The sequence below is a fragment of the Pyrgilauda ruficollis genome, unplaced genomic scaffold, assembly GCF_017590135.1.
Source record: "Pyrgilauda ruficollis isolate IOZ18807 unplaced genomic scaffold, ASM1759013v1 scaffold29, whole genome shotgun sequence".
In the NCBI taxonomy this organism is placed as follows: Eukaryota; Metazoa; Chordata; class Aves; order Passeriformes; family Passeridae; genus Pyrgilauda; species Pyrgilauda ruficollis.
The window spans coordinates 2,012,922-2,029,490 of NW_024524266.1; the positions used below are offsets into that span (position 1 = coordinate 2,012,922).

General features: G+C 36.0%; 1 protein-coding gene across 1 annotated transcript in view; it reads right to left on the reverse strand.

Annotated features, from left to right (window-relative positions):
• Positions 1-969: 969 nt before the first annotated feature.
• The window catches only part of MYO16 (myosin XVI), a 275,699-nt gene continuing 260,099 nt past the window's right edge, over positions 970-16,569 (reverse strand). The window contains exons 34-35 of the mRNA XM_041472384.1: positions 16,294-16,385; positions 970-1,328 (exon numbers count right to left, since the gene is read on the reverse strand). Coding sequence (XP_041328318.1) covers positions 1,095-1,328; positions 16,294-16,385 — 326 coding nt within the window. The 3' untranslated portion in view covers positions 970-1,094. The remainder of the gene's footprint in view (positions 1,329-16,293; positions 16,386-16,569) is intronic.

The following is a 16,569-nucleotide window of genomic DNA, read 5'->3' on the forward strand; positions in this document are numbered from 1 at the left end:
GTATAAATGCATCACTGTGCTACCATAATAAGGACATAATACTTTGATATACCCATCTCTGCAAAGCCTTCTGGCCTGAAACAGTAAATCACAGACCTATTTTCATACCTCATTACCATTATGTATCTTTCCACTGACACCTGACCTTATGCATAATCAGTTATGAATTTCAAACCACACTTATAATCTAAATGAATGCCTCATTATTTTACATAACCCAGAATGAAATAAGATTTGAGATGTAATTTCAAATTCACAGTTCACACACTCAGAAATGCAGGTCCATCAAAAAGAAGTAATGGTCTCTAATTCATGACTGTGAACAGCACCAAATCACTCCTGCACATAGGAGCTTTGCAAGAATTTCAGGATTGGATTTTAGAAAGGATATTGCCAGTTCTGAAAAAAATAAAACAGTGTTGAAACTGTTTGGTATGTTGTTAAAGATGATCTATAGAAGAAAAATGCAAGTACTGAATTTATTACCTGTATTTTGAAGAAAGAACGACAGCACCAATTGCATGAAGTTATAAAACACCAGAAATAAACATGTAAATAATCTCCATGGAACACAGACATCTACAAAGAAATATATATATATATGTATACATGTAAGATAATAAATCCATTCATTAGGGAACAAGAAATGTATTTGTGTACTGTATAAAACAGCTGTACAGTGTGCACACAGACTTTCCCGATCTCTCCAAAATGTCTGTCAGTCACTTCTCCCCATTATCATTTGCTTAACATATTTTCTTCATTGTCCATGGGAGAACTCTAAGTGACTGTTTTGTACTTTTAAACTAAGTACATATAGTGCAGTTTGTCTCCATATATATATACACACATGCATACATATATATACTTGCTGGTGCACACATATATGTATACATGTGTATATATGAAAAGAACAAACACATGCATGTACACACACACACGACAGATCTAAACAACTCCTCCATCCTGTGCTATTGAATTAGTGCTTGTAAAAAATCCCTGCACATTTTGTGAAGGGAAGGGAACTTGCTGATTGTGCAGATTGAAGTCATTAGGTGGTTCCATTCCTAACAGTCTGCAAACACATGTCTGAATCATATGGTGGTATCCCATATGCCCGAAGAGAGTCTGTTGCAGGAGGTATCTTCTACCTTCTTCAGCAGCGTCGGCTTCTTACAAGGGGGTGGAGGTGGGGCTGAGATTCTTTGCTCAGTATTGTGCAATATTTGCTGCCAGTCTTCTCTCTCTTCACACAGCTTTCTCCTCCAATCTAGAAGCTCTTGTAGAGCCACACTCTCATTTTCGGAAAGTCTAAGCTGATGAATAACCTGTGAGAAGAAATAATAATAGAAACAGTAACAATAATAATAAAATTGGATAAAGAAAACAAGATCAAGTAAGCCTGTGAATAATTTGAGGCAAACTTGTCCTCCAAAAAGGTTTTAAACTCTTTACACTGAAAATAAAGAACATTAGTGATTTAGAATTGCCTTATTGCAGTCTCATGGCTGAAAGTCACAGAGTCTGAAGTCACAATGTCTGAAGTTGTATGAAGCAATTGCCAAACATGAAACAAACAGAAAAAAACCCTATGTCATCAAAGGTTACACAAACACAATTCTCTAAAACACACCAAGCAGACTGCCTACAGCTGCTGCAGGAGTAGCAAGGTTTTTCTTCTAAATGTAAACACCCAAATAGCCATAACCAAGAAAACATAGCCTTTGTTGCATATTAGAATCAGTAAAGCTACTTGTCAGAGACAGACAGGTGTTATCCTCAGCACCAGAGGCCAGTCCCTGTCTTCCTCCAGAGTATACATGAACAACTTTAACTGTAATTTCAGTTGTCCTGAATCTACTTAGAAATTCATTCTGAAGTAGTCACAGTTCTGTACTCAATTCATAATCCACTTAGAAGAAACTGTTCCCTTCCATTTAATTTTCTGTTACAGTGGTTATTTATTTTGTTCAAGTCAGTTTGAAGCCCTCATGGCAGCACAAGTGCAGGAAGCAATGAAGTCCATCTCACCATCCTTTAAGACTTGCCACCTAAGCAGTACAGCAGCCCCTAGAGCAAGGATTGAGATTTATTGGCTTGGGAGCATTCAGTAGCAGGAGAAGCTTAACTAGAAAATATGAAACAAGCCCATCATAACATCTAATAGTCCACAACACTTATCCTGTTACCTTCTTTCTTAAGAACCCCACAGTAGCACCTGTAAGAGGCACCTATGGCATGACCAAAATGTCCACATTTCACCTCACACAATGGCCTCACACTAAGGCTGCATTTCTACTTGTCATAATGAGAGACGACTGCATGTTAGTTCTGAAAAAGGAAACGATGTGCAGTGCTCATGAGACACCCCACACATGATTAGTTCCAGTTGCAAGGAAAGCTGAGTGACACAAAGGGCATTTTTGTCACTGATAGACAGTGGGGTTCCTGGGGCAGAACTACCTGTGGGCTATTCCTGTGGCTCCTGCTCTTCCCTCATGGAATAGCAAGTGGCTGGGTACAGAGTTTACACTGCTATTTCAAATGTGTCCTGTGCAATTCACATGCATGTGGTGTCAGAAAAGGAATGAGTCCTTACATGGATGTGCCTGAATAGGTACAGGGAATTTGCTTAATTTCTGATTGGTTGATACTTCAAAGAGAAATGCATTAACATATAATATGTCTTAATAACAGGTAAAATAAAAAACAGTTTAAAGCTCTGATTTTTTTAAAAAAAGAAGAAAAAATGAAAATGTTTGAAAGACTTAATTAAAGTGTATCTCAATTGCATATCACTATAAAAGTAAAAACCTCATTGCTTTTATATTTATACAAAATGCAATAGGGCATCTCAGCAACTCAGAAAAAAAATGAAATGTTTCACATCTATTGCTAGAGGGACATCAGACAAAACAAACTACCTTTTTTTTTTCAGTGGTTTATAGAAGATTAGAAGACAAAAATTTGCACTTTGAAACAACTTATCAAGAAAGACAGGTCAGGTGTCTTTATCCTATAGAACAGTTGGGTAGTTTGTGAGTCACCACGGCTTACCCAGTCCTGGCCATTTCCCATAGTTTTTTGTGGGTTTAAATTATGAGCATAATCCATTTTAGAATACACATAGATTGGAATACAATCTTCTCAATTTGGACACCTTATTTGTCCCTAAATTTTAGACATTTCATGGATCTGCACTAGGCATATTTCTCAGAGAGGTGCTGGAACACACAAAATCCAAGCTTTGTTAGACTGTCATTGCAAGAGTTTCACGTGAAAGAGTGTCAGAGATAATTAATCAAAGACATGCCTGAACACTGGAGGATGAATATAGTTATAAAAAAATAGATATTTTGAAACCGTGTAATTGGATGTGCTGTGGTGGCAAAAGTTTGATGGCATGACTAATGAAGTCTGGAAGAATTTTCAGATTGAGAGATGGACAGAGTGTTTGAAAAGAGACAGTGCTAGTGCCATTCCAAGGAACATAAAGGCACATAGGTGCAGGTGAGAAGTAAGTACATTTTGCCTGGGCATGGAATTGACAAATGTGTCCTGTTTATAGTTTATAAGCATTGAAGAAGCTTTATTATACTGGCCCTGCTTATGCAAGCTGTAAAATAACATTAGGTTATCAGTTAGAGCTCATTTTCCAGTGCATAGTGGAAAAAAAGTTGGACCAGTTCACAAATAATTGTACATATTTTATCTCATTTTCTAAGACAAGGATAGAAAAATATCTCAAACATTTATTCACTGTGAAGCTGATCTGGTAAATAAACTGGAAAACAGCCTGGATGAAGGACATGAGATGAAACTGCAGTCAAAATGAAATGGGGGAAAATGCATAAGAAGTGGCAGAGCTCTAAATGAACCAATTAATTTAATTAGATCTATTTGAATAACATGGTATATTTTCTCTTTTCCATTTATGATTAGACATGTGACGAGCTAAATATCTATTATACATATTCATTATAGAAAAGGTTGACTGAATAATTTTACATGAAACACAACGTAAAACAGTAAGCTATGTCTCTTCATTATTATTCCATATCCTGATCAGGTATTTTGTGAAGGGTGAATGACGTGTGTAGGAATTAATTACTTTAAGACTATGGATCTTTTTAATGGACACTAAACAAACTACTTCCACCACCTGTATCAGCAACAAGAACTGTAGATGAGGATTTTCGTACTGAAAGTCAATGGTCAGTCAGACGTGGTAAACACAGCATTTGGGTTAGACCCACAAAACATACAGTGGCATTTAACAGCTCTGCTATTGGGGGGAAACATCATCCCTGTGTTTAGTATCCAGAGTTCTTTATGAGCAAACAAGAAAAGCTGAAGTCCCAAAGTCACACACAAAAGAAGAACTTTTCTGTGGAGTTACCATAGCTATTAACTGGAAATGGCAATGGATTGAAGGAATTAAACCAGATCCGTATTTTCCACTGCAAAGTATGGCAAGATGGACAAAATAAATTTGTAATGAGCAGCCCAGGGAGGAGCTTAGAGGATTCATTCTTTCCACTTCACAGCCCAAACTCTCAGGCTGTAAAATCAAATCCTCTCTTACTGGCATCAGGGATTTTGGTTGGTGACAGAACACCAATGACTCAGTTCCATCACAAGATGTATGGGAGGACTTTCATCATTCTCTAGAAGTTAGAGCATATTGGAAAATTAGAAGATATGGATTCAGCTTCTCTGTGTCAGTCCTAGCTGAGATGAAAATAATTTTCCTCTTTGCATTGGGAGCTAGAAAAGAGCTGATAGCACTGCAGTGTTTTGGCTGCTGCTGAGCAGCGCTGGCACAGCCTCAGTGCTGTCTCTCCAACATTCCCACCTGACTAGTAGTCTGGGGGTGGGCAACATTTTGGGAGGGGACACAACTAGGCTAGCCTACCCAAAATGGCCAAAGGGATATTCCATACCATATGAGACCTGCACATCTATAAGAAAAAGGATGGGGAAGGGGGGACATTAATTATTCACATAGTTTGCCTTCCAGAACAACCTCCACGTATGCTGAAGCCCTGCTTCTCAGGAAGTGGCCAGACACTGCTTGCTGAACAGAAGTAGAGAATAAAAACTTTTTGTTTTCTTTTCTTTTCCCTTTGCTGCTTACACATGCACAACCTTCACTTTTGCTTTAGTAAACTGCCTGTTTCTTAACCCATGAATTGTTTCCGTCTTGTTTTTCCCGCTGTCCTGTTGCAGGGAGGAGTGACAGAGCAGCTCGGTGGGCACTTGGTGTTCAGCCAGGGTCAACCCACCACAGTTCTTTCAGGTCAAGGAAGAGACCAAGTTCACACATGCTGAGAGGACACTGAATCTACAAGGTGGGGGACTGTCTCCTGTGCTTTGTGCAGTCAGATTAGTGTGCTAAAGTAAATCCTTCAGAGAGAGACCCTTGTGGCTCTAATGCACAAAAAGCCACTGGAGAGAGAGAACTTTGGTTATATGCTGGCAGTCATGAAAGTCTTAGAGCACAATTTTGCCTATACACATTTGAGTATTGCATAGTCATTGGAGAATGAGGCTCTGAACTGCCTTTTGAATTTAGGCTTGTAAATCTGTCTAGATTTCACTTTGCAGCCTAAAGAAGACTTACTGGATTTCAACTTTGTCCTAGAATCAAGATGAGTTGCTATAAGGAAAGTCAATAAATTATTTTAATTACAGTCTAATTCATATGCAAGTTAAAAATTCAGCAAATTTTTAATTACAGAAAGTAAAAGGTTTCATATCTTAAATAATTTGTGACAAAAAAAGTATGCCAGATAAAGTGATTAACTGGCACATTTAAAATTAACTTTGAGTTATTTAGAGATTTAGCTCTAGAATTTCGAGAAATTCATTCTGCATTAAAAGATCAAACACTATAACTTTACAGAGGATGTTTTGTAACACTCAGAAGCAAAGAACTTACATTCTCTGTTTGTGTGTCAAATGCAACAGGGTCTTAATCATCCGCCTATGAATACAGGGCTCATTACACATTCTGACAAACAGAGATTTATTATTGGTAAATTCTTTTCAGTATTTCACCTCAGTTTGCTCCCTCACAGATGAAATGTAGGGTTTACCTTTTAAAAAATATGTGTATACCACTCCAGTATTTTTTTCATTTGTGAGTGCATTGTTTTTACTAATATCCACCAGAAATGAAGTATTTAATTACATATGATAATTACATATTATTTAAAACATACAAATAATTTTCTTTGCAAGAAATGTAGCACTTCATGTTTTATTACTAAACTACCAACTAAAACCTGTTGCTTCTTTAAGTTCTAGTAAGGTTCTTGCTTATAGACATATAAGCACAACAGAAAATCACCAAGCAACGTAAGGACCTGCAAAGCATATAAACCTGTGAGACATTTGCATTTTGTGGCTGTCCTGAGACATTTGCATTTTGTGGCTGGTTCATATTTTTTACTCGGAGAAATAATGTCGGTTGTTTTCTTCAATAGATTTATCAGTGTTGGTGCTTTAAAGTAACTGTGAGTAAATGTTCACAGTTAATTATTACATCATTAATTTTTCTCTCCCATTAGTGAAACTGAGGTCCCATCACGGAATCCGTGGGAAGACTGAGTCCAGGAGAGCAATGATTTTACCTTTCTAAACTTTTATCAGGATCTAAAGTGAATTATGTGATAAATGTATAATGTTGATGATGAATATCATAATTATTTTAGAAATGAAACTGCCTTGACAAAACCCGTTTACAATCTCTTTCAGTTTGTAGGCTGCCTAAATATGAAAGCCAAATAAATTTCAGCCATTAAGTGACTCAAAGTTAACCTTATTACAGCCCTCAAAAGCAGTTCACAGACCCCAGTGGATCTTCTGTGGCTCCCCAGTTTTAAAGACAATAATGATAAGGACCTCTTGTTTCAAAATTAGAGACCATTTCATTCAGTAATTCAAAAAATAATTCTTACTGCATGCAATTATTAGCAAGAGCAAGATATTTTGATTCAACTTGTATGCAATTCTTACAAAAATGTTTCCAACTCATTTTAATGGCTTTATTTATTTTTTTAAATCAGACAAGCCCCTACACTGACTCTTTCCAAACATACATGTCACTTTATTTCCACACTACAGAACAGGCACACTGCAACCTCTCCAAAAATCCTAACCCTTCAGGTACCAACAGATATGTTTGGGGGTTTTTTTTGTGTTAAAAAAAGAGCAGAAAACAGGAAAGGATTGCTTTCCCACAAACTACTGAATCAAGAAAAATTAAAAATTTGATAGTCTACATGTTATTTACCAACAAAATATTAATTTAAATATATAAGGGGAAAGCACACAGTAAGTGTGTTAAGAAGCCTAGGCACGTGTTCAACATCAATCAAATCAATCTGTAAATTTGTGTTTGATTGGGAAACCTACATTGACCATGAGTGACCCCAGCATGGAGCAGAGAGCAGCTAAGATAAATGATCTTACATGCTTCAATATTCCAATTAAAGTCCTCAAATAGAAACATAACCCTGGGATCCAAACTGATTCATGTGATTGTCATGTGAGTGCTGGGACAGGCATTTTTTTTTGCAATAGCTGAATGTAATAACTTGATATGTGATATGCAAACATAAAGTGATTTTAGTTAATTGTTCTTTTAAACTGCTGATGATTTTTCTTTGTGTTGGAGCAGCTTTACAATATCCAAAAAATAAAGCTCCAAATGAATGTCAAATGGGTTCATTGGAAAGGAGAAAATGGCAAAGACAAGTACTCTGTCTGGTGCAAATCTAGAATTCCTCTGGAGGAAGTATGCCAGCAAAACATTAGTGAGATCCATAACTGAAAATGCAATACATTTGCTTTTTTTCTAAACAAGAAAATACTTATTTCTCTCTCAGTTAAAAATTATAATTAAATCAAAAGAATAAACTTCTTTTAGGTGAAATGTTGCTATATAGATGACATACCAAAGGAAGTAATTACCGGGCTGACCTATAAAAATTTGGGATAGTCTTAAAAGTAGCTTTGTACTTAAAATAAAATTTAAAAGGCACAACATTTATTAACAAAAATGTATTGCCACATGATTCAGGCAGAAATGTTTTCTCTTCTCAGGAAATTTATGGCTATCTGTTGGATATTTTTTTCAAGGGAAAGATTCAATTTTCTTTCAAACATCAGCTGTGGAATGATGCTGGAAGTGGGAGAGTCTCATGTCAGACATCATGCAGACACAGGAATCTTTGACTGCCCAGTCCAGCCCTCTGCTATCACATGGCACTTAGAAAGCTCTCAAATGTCAACCTTAAAAAATTAATTCCACTGTTTGCCTTAGTTTCACTTTCTGATAGGATTTTCCTGAAGAATTAATGAAAGAAAAATATACTAAGGATAATGATCTACTAAATGAACTGTGCCTCTGGAAACCCTTCCTCACAGACCGCTGAAAACTGAGAGATCACACTTGCAAAAGGGACACCTCGTACCTTTGACTTTACTCTGGGTAGCAGAGGCTTCTTGTTTTTATTAGAAAGAGAATCTTGGGCTACACACCCCTATACTGTGCCTCAGGCAGGGTATTTTACATTCATCATCTAACTGCAATTCTGTTTTGGGAGGAAGTTGTCTGATTTTCTACCATCAGAAATATTGTGGTTTCCTGTAGGGTTTTTTTGTTTGTTTTGATTTGTTTTTTGTTTGTTCTTGTTTTATTTTTTTATTTGGTTTGTGGTTTTGTTTTCATTTTATTTGAGGAGGAGGGAGGTGGTTGTTTGGTTTGGGGTGACTTTTTTATTATTATTATTTTTTGAAATAATAGATTTTAGCCACAAATCAGGACCTGTCTTCCATAACCTTGTATCTTTTAATGAAGCAGTTATATCAATATTATTTAAATATATCAATAGTTATATCACAGTGTTTCCAATGAATTTTTTTAGCTATCTTCTATACGGACTGGAAGTATCTCAGCAATCAAACAAAGACAACATATCTTTGTGGAAAAAAATCAGCACAACAATCTTGAGTACAACTGTAATTTGCAATCTGGTAGAAAATATTAGTACAAGATATGCAATGTTCAATAGCTGAGAGCAGAGTTGGACAAGTCTATACATTCAAAACAGGAGTGTACTTTCTTTATTTAGATCTTGTGGCTTTCAATTTTTTTTTTTTTTTTTGGTTGAGTGTTTTTCAACTCTAGATTTCTGATGTCAACAAAAAGGTAACACATTCCAAGAGTGACTAAAACATCAACCATCAATAAATATTGAAATTTTTTTTTTCTCTCTATGGTAATATTTATCTCCAGATAAACAAATTGCAATGCTCTCTAAAACCTTCAAGACATCCTCCTAACTTCCTCTGATGCTTGAGAAAAAGATAATGTTCAGACAGAAACTGTCTTTTTCAAGATGAGTTCTGAAAACAAATAATTTGTTACAGAGGTTTTTGGAACAGCTCACCTAACAATGCTAATACTGCTTTGCACCTAATCTAACGAAAAATATCTGACAAACAAACTCATGTTGCTACTTAATTGATCTCTGTCTTTTTATAACATTAATGGATATATTTTGACTAGAGACTATGTTTGCCACAATGCTTTTAAAGTAATTACAAAAACAATCAGTTCATATTTGCTGCAGTTGGGTATCATCCTTTGTTGTATAAAAACACTATACTTATGGTCAAACAATGTCAGAAGAAAATATCATTTAATTTATGGTCAGTTAGCAATTGAAATCTCTGCTATCTGCATGCAGCAGCGTGTGACAGCTAGAGAATGAAGGGCAGAGGAACCAATTCATTCCCTCTCACATCCAGCACTTCTAAGTGCAAAGTGCAGTCACTCTCCACAGTGGGGTGGTGGACCACACTCCCCTTGAGCTCAGGTTGGAAGCAGCCTTTTAGGGTGAGCCACTGGCCATGGTGGCAGCCCAAGAGGGATAATTACACCCTTTAGCCAAACAGCAGAGCTTAGGGAGGGCATGGGGATACTCAGGAGGTTTTGTTCCCTTGTCTTCTACCATCTCATTTACCAGGGGCAAATGCAGTGAGGATGAAACACTGGAGAAGAAAAGGGGCCTGGAGTGTGTAGGGAACTGGCTGTGACATCCACTGGTTCACAGAGGAGGATCTGTGCTCTCGCCTGTGGAGGTCATAGCGGGAAGATCTGGGATATACCAGCTTAGCAGAGGGGCATCAGCCCTCCAAGAGCCCTTCAACATAAACACAAGATAGTGTATTTACTGATGAATTTACACTGTGCATTACCTCATACCATTTGATCTATAAGGCTTTTGTCTGTAAGTCTTCTAAAAATAAAACCACAATATGTTATAGGGCCTGATTTTCATTGCTGAGTGTGACATTACAAAGAATATTCTTTGTGCTACTGTCAAAGCAATGAAGAAAACACAGCGCAGGGGGATATACTGATTCAGATCAATGATAAGCATATTCATGTCTTTTCTTGGATGCTACATGTTTACAAAGGTGTTAGTGGTTTTTTTTATTACACCAGACCTGTTTGATTGCCACTTTTTGCTTCAAAGATGATTAAAGATTACTTCCAGCTAATGGGCAAACATGATGGACAACAAAAATGAATGTCAGAGCCCAGTGTTTAGAGCTGTGAAAAAAGTTGAGGGATAGCAACACATTGCAACACATTCTTAACTATTCATTTTTTTAAACTTTTGAACAGCCAACAAAAGAAGTGATTGGCAACAAATATTAAATCAAGGAACAAAGAAGACCCTTGAAACCATAATGAATATGCAGCTCTTTCTGAGGGAAGAGACTGCTGAAAGCAATGAGATTTCATGAAATAAGAGCTATGGCTTAAGCTGCAATGAAACAATAAATACATACTTCACGAATATGAAAAGACACTTCCAATTTAACATTGTCAGATGTTGGCTCCTATATTACTGCAATCTGCCAATCTGCACCATGGGCTTTAAACAAAATAGAAGAGATAAGACTGTGAATTTTCTAATATAACCATATGTGAAAAAAATAACCATGATTTTTTATCTCACCTCTTTGAGCACATGGCAGATAAAACATATTTCAGAAGTGGGTAATCAAAATCCTACACCAGGGTATGTCATATGTCTGATATTACTTAACATACCAGGATGGCAAGGTGCTGGTTTATTTGTGTTCTTGTTCTTTCCATAGGATTGAGCGCACGTGACATCATCTGATTACAAACAAGCAAATATCCAGCCATTCAAAGCTAAACTGGACAGAGGCTTTGCATCTATCAACAGAAAATTTTATACTTTTCTTCTGGGACAACTAAATCTTTAGGAGACTATGGTTAAGACCTAACTTGCACAGAATGCAACCCTATAAATGTAGGCAATCATTATAATTATTTTTATTTTATCACACATAAAAGATCACACTGATATTTGCATGGATTTGAATATCATATCTGGAAGATCCCATAGACTTTCTACTTTTTTCCTCCTTAGTCCCTCCCTTTTTACTGTACCACACTCTGCTCTTTTCTTGGTTCTTTCCCTCATGTTCTTATATTCATTTTAGGGTTTTGTTTTTCATTACTTCTTCAGGTTGATTCCTTCTCTCTGGCCCTTCTATATTTTGTCTTTCCAAATCCCTTATTCTGTTTCATTATTTACCTTCTCTCTGTTATTTTATTCCTTTTTCCAGACTTACTACTTAGAATCATCCATTATCTGTGCCTGGTTTACTCCCCACTCTTGCCCCCCACACATAGTTATTATCACTAGTCTTGAATCTGTCCCTCACTTCCCATCTGTTCATTATCTTCAGGTTGTCCATCTCATCCTCTTACAGACAGACCATGTTGCTTCTTGCTGCCCACATAAGAAAAAAAGGAATCTTTTAGCTGGCTGGCTTTTCTTGATTCTACTGTATCTTTCTCACACCACTTCCCACTTCATAGTGAATGGTAATAACAACTTTAAAATATCATTGAAAAAAAAAAACCCAAACCCAATCCACCAAAAAACCTCACAGTCTTGGATCTGTGAAAAAAATACAGGGCCACTTAGCTTTTGTGTGAGGTCCAGGCTTGCTTTTATTGACTCTACTTCATCTTGCTGCCATTGCTGACATTACAAGGAATTTATATATTTCAATGGTCTTTATGCCCTTTTAAACATAGACACTCATAGCAGCTGTTGAGAACAGAGGAATCACTAAAAACAGTCTGGAGAGAACCCACTGGACTGGTTAAGGAGCTGAGAAATACTTTGTGTAAAAGAAAAAAAAGCACAGGAACAATATTTTATGCAGCTTTTTTATTTTAGAGGAAGATTTGGGTTTTAGACCCTGCTAAGAAATTTCAACATTTGTGGAGTAGCCAGTATGCTTTGGGATCACTTCCTAGAGTGTGACTGAATAGGAATGACTCTCAGGCATATCAGAATTTCCTACCTAAGCAAGTTTATGACAAAAATGACCAGAAGAAAGTACCATTTTTTTATTTTGGTGAGGTTTTTGCCTCTGGAAGGAAATTATGGGATAAGAATTTGAGACTACAGATCCAGGCACAGTTGGAACTGCCAAAGTGTTTAGACAAATCACTGGAGCAATTTGAAACAATCATTATTTAAATAATTTTAAATCTGTAATTTAAAATCAAGCTTGGTAAAGGAAGATTCCTAGTTTTCTGCTGTTTGGGGAGCAAGAGGCTACTATAACAATTTTTGTACAAGTTGAGTTAGAGGCATAGCTGCTAAGAGTAAAGTTTTCTTGTAAGGGTAGATTAGGATATTGCTTCGTGCAGTACCATTCTACTGTAGATTTTTGGTTTTCAGTTTTGAATATTTCCTTGACTAGAATGTTTTGTTTTACAAGGAAAGCACAAAACACAGGAAAGCTAGTGTGCTGGGCTGGGGAATAGTAAATGTGTGGCTCTGCTAGCAAATAGTTTCTGGAACATCTACTGTCTGAACAAACGAAAGCACATGAAATTTTCAATAACTGATTTCACCCCCAAATTCATGGTTCAGCTTTCATCTTCACAGAGAATAAAGATGAAGTTACAGTGCTATATCAGATGTTAGGTTCTTTATGTTTCTATGTGATATTTTGCAACCTATTGATAAAAAACACTTGGAAATCTATAGCTGTAATGACACAAAACAATATGAAGAAAAGGTAGTAGTTTAAAACCCCCATAGTTTGTTGTTCTTTTGACATGCAAAACTCTTATTTCTTTTGATGTATGTTCTTTCATTCCCAAGGAGACAAAAATTAAACCTTAATACTCCTCCACTTTTTCTAAAAGAATAAAGTAGAATTTTATTGCATAACATTCCAATGAGAAATATTTTGTTAGTATTTGAATTTTCCAATTTTTATTCTTTTTCATTCAGGAAAAAATGCCTTTTTTGTAACCACTGCCCTAGAAAATAAGCATTTATGGCCAACAGTAAACCTTTTTATTATTTTTTTTTTTTTTTCAGCAGACTTCATTTTAGGATGATCATCTGGATGATGTTTTACGCTTGGTAACTACTTTCAAAAAAGTTTTTTAAAAGATTGATCCATATGCTGCATATTGACAGACACTGACCTGAAGAATTGTCTCTGGAGTGTGTAGATTTGCAGTGTGCAGGACATGTCAGGCAGTGATGCAGGTAATTAGCACCTGATGTGACAACAAAATGGTACCGCAGCCACAAAGTCTCAGCTTAATGGAATGGATATTCACCTTGAGATCCTGTGACACAAATGAAACGAACTAACCCTTACTGTCACTTCAGTAAGGAACCAGCAGGGAGATATTTAAAAACCCCATAAATGTTGGAAGCCCCTGAAAGCTGATGAACCAGTTTCCTTTAGTTGAAGTGACAGTGTCTGCCAAGATATCCAAGGACCTACATTTTTCCCTTTAGAGCAATTAGTCAATCACAGATCTGTGAAAAAATATGTCCCACTTCATACAGCTGTGCAAGAATTATTTTAAGTGATAAGGTTACTACAGTGAAGCCTGGCAAAGATTTTTACAATCAGCTTGTATGCTGTTAGAGTCACTAGCAGCATGCTAAGAAATGTCAACAGTAATTAAACCCAGTCATTTTCAAATATATGCCGTGCTTTGGCAATGCTGAGGAATGCTTTTCACAGCAAGAATTCTCAGCCCTGTGAGCATAGATTTTTTTAAGATTTTTTTTTCTTTTTATGGGAAAAAACCCATTTTTCTCTTTTTCTTTTGGCAACACCATTTTTGAAGATGTTTATTCATCAAAGGAACTGTATCAAAAATCACAGAACTACAGGTTTCTTCTCTCAACTTGTCACAGCTTTTACTGAGCTTGAATTTACGGAATGTCCTTGCGTGTAATTCTGAGTACATTGCATGGAATTTATTTTAAAAATTTGTGAAACACTTTGGCAAAACATCTGAAAATTTACTGAAAAGTGTCATTTCAAAATACTGAAAAGAAATTCTGTTCGGGTTTTGGCAAGTAGTTTTGGAAAAATAAAAAGCACAAATTTGTAAATTGTTAACAACTTGCTTCTAAAATAAAACATTTAAATGTTGTTTCCATTTGCAAAGAATTGAAGAAGAGGACAGTGGCTCCTCTACGTCCAGTTCATTTAACTTTTTGTACTGTACTGATGTAGTAATTTAAACATGACCATCTTCATCCAGGTAAGCTGATTAGCAACAGAGGTGTGAGGTCCTTGAAGACAAAAGCTTCTCATTGTGTGAGTCTGTAACTGAAGCAGAGTCAGAGACTTTTCATTTGCTAGAAAGGTCTCTTTGGCCACTCTCATAGGCAACAAGTACTTGGTTGATGTAATAAAAATGTAACAGAGACAATTGAAAACACCCTCATCCAGGATACTCCTCTGGAGACAGAAGAAAGCATTTTTTTCACAATAGGGTCAAAGTCCATTTTTGAGAGTCTGAGAGGTATGGTGAGGTGCGGTGTGCAAGCTGGAAATATCTATGTTCCCATCTATGTTCCAGTAAGCTCCAGCTGGCCTTACTCAAGGGATAAGCGCAGTGCTGAGCACTGTCTCGGCACAACTTTTCAGCTCAAAATAGGCCCTCTAGTTACAAGCTTCTGACAGTAAGGCAGAAAACCAAAAAGTGAATGCTTTTGTACTAGTTTGCTCTAGTTTATATTTATCCAGTTTAACATATTTATCCAGTTGAAACTTAATATTTTTCAGAGCCACGTTAACACTGAGTATGATATCGAAGGTTGAATCTCGCTCCTGCTGGAGTCAAAGGCCAAACATTCCTTTAACTTGGCTAGGGCCAGTGTTTGGTTGTTATGAAATGTCAGCTGTCCCCCACAGCCAACAAGTAATAAAGCACTTCTCTTAACTTCTGGTAAAATAGTTTGGAAATGGTAAAATTGGTTAATGAGAGGTTTCTGTTGAGAAAAGTCCTCTTAGCTCCAACTTGTTTCCTATTTGGACAATATGTAGATTTACTGTAGACTTACAATCATCTCAAAAAAACCGGCTTGGGCCTACCCTTTTAGAAAAGTGCACTGAAGACATAATGACAACAGGAGAATACACTAATGCCGTTTAAGTAAAGTAATATAATGATAAAATTTTTGAATGCCCTCATGCCAGAATTGGCTACTTAGAAAGTAAAGTGGTTCACATGAGATACAAAATGTTGAAGGAAGAATTAAGAAAAAATCTTATGAAAAAGTTTATCCCTTTTTGTTCATTTAATGCATATCAAAATTAGTTTTATGTCACAATTTTCAAATTACGTTAACTCATTAGAAATGTTAAGAGAACCAATGTAAGCTTCACATTACCTTAGCACTTGCTGCTGTTTTAACTGATAGATATTTTGATTTTATTACTTATTGGTATTTGTACAAAAATTGTGAACAGCATTTTTAAAGTCTTCATTGCTTTAAAATAAAAAAGTATGATACAATTAGGCATTTAATTCTGCTAGAATCATGCAAGTATTTCTAGTATGAATGAATCAGTATCTTGAAAGAGATAATATCTTGGTCCTCTTGGGGTTAAAAGACATATTTCCTGCCTGGAAATAGCATCCTCACAACCAGCAACAATATGTTTCATAAACTTTGAACTCACTATAAAAACATTTCATGATGATTATTTTTCCAGAAAAAAAAAATTGGTAGTAAATTCATTATTGTCTTTAGCTCAATACAAACCTGTTAAAGAAGTCTGCATTTTTCAATGCCAACACCCAAAATTGAATCAAGAGAAAGCTTTCAACATGTGCCTACTGTGATCTTTTTCTCTTTTAGTGGTTTACCAGACCATCAATTAAATATTTACCTGACTAGTGTGGCTCTCCCTGTGCCTTTGAATTGATGAGCCTGCTGTAGTGCTGGCAGACAGTCTGGAAAAGTCATTTTCCTCTGGTAATCCTGAAGCAGAAGAATACTAAATTATAACCTGAGATTTATGCACTGGTTGATTTCAAAATGAGGTTCAAAAGACCTTGATACGTTTTATTAAAAAAGAAACAAAAAACAAAAAAAAAAAAAAAAACAAAAAAAAAAAAAAAAAAAAAAAAAAAAAAAAAAAAAAAAAAAAAAAAAAAAAAAAAAA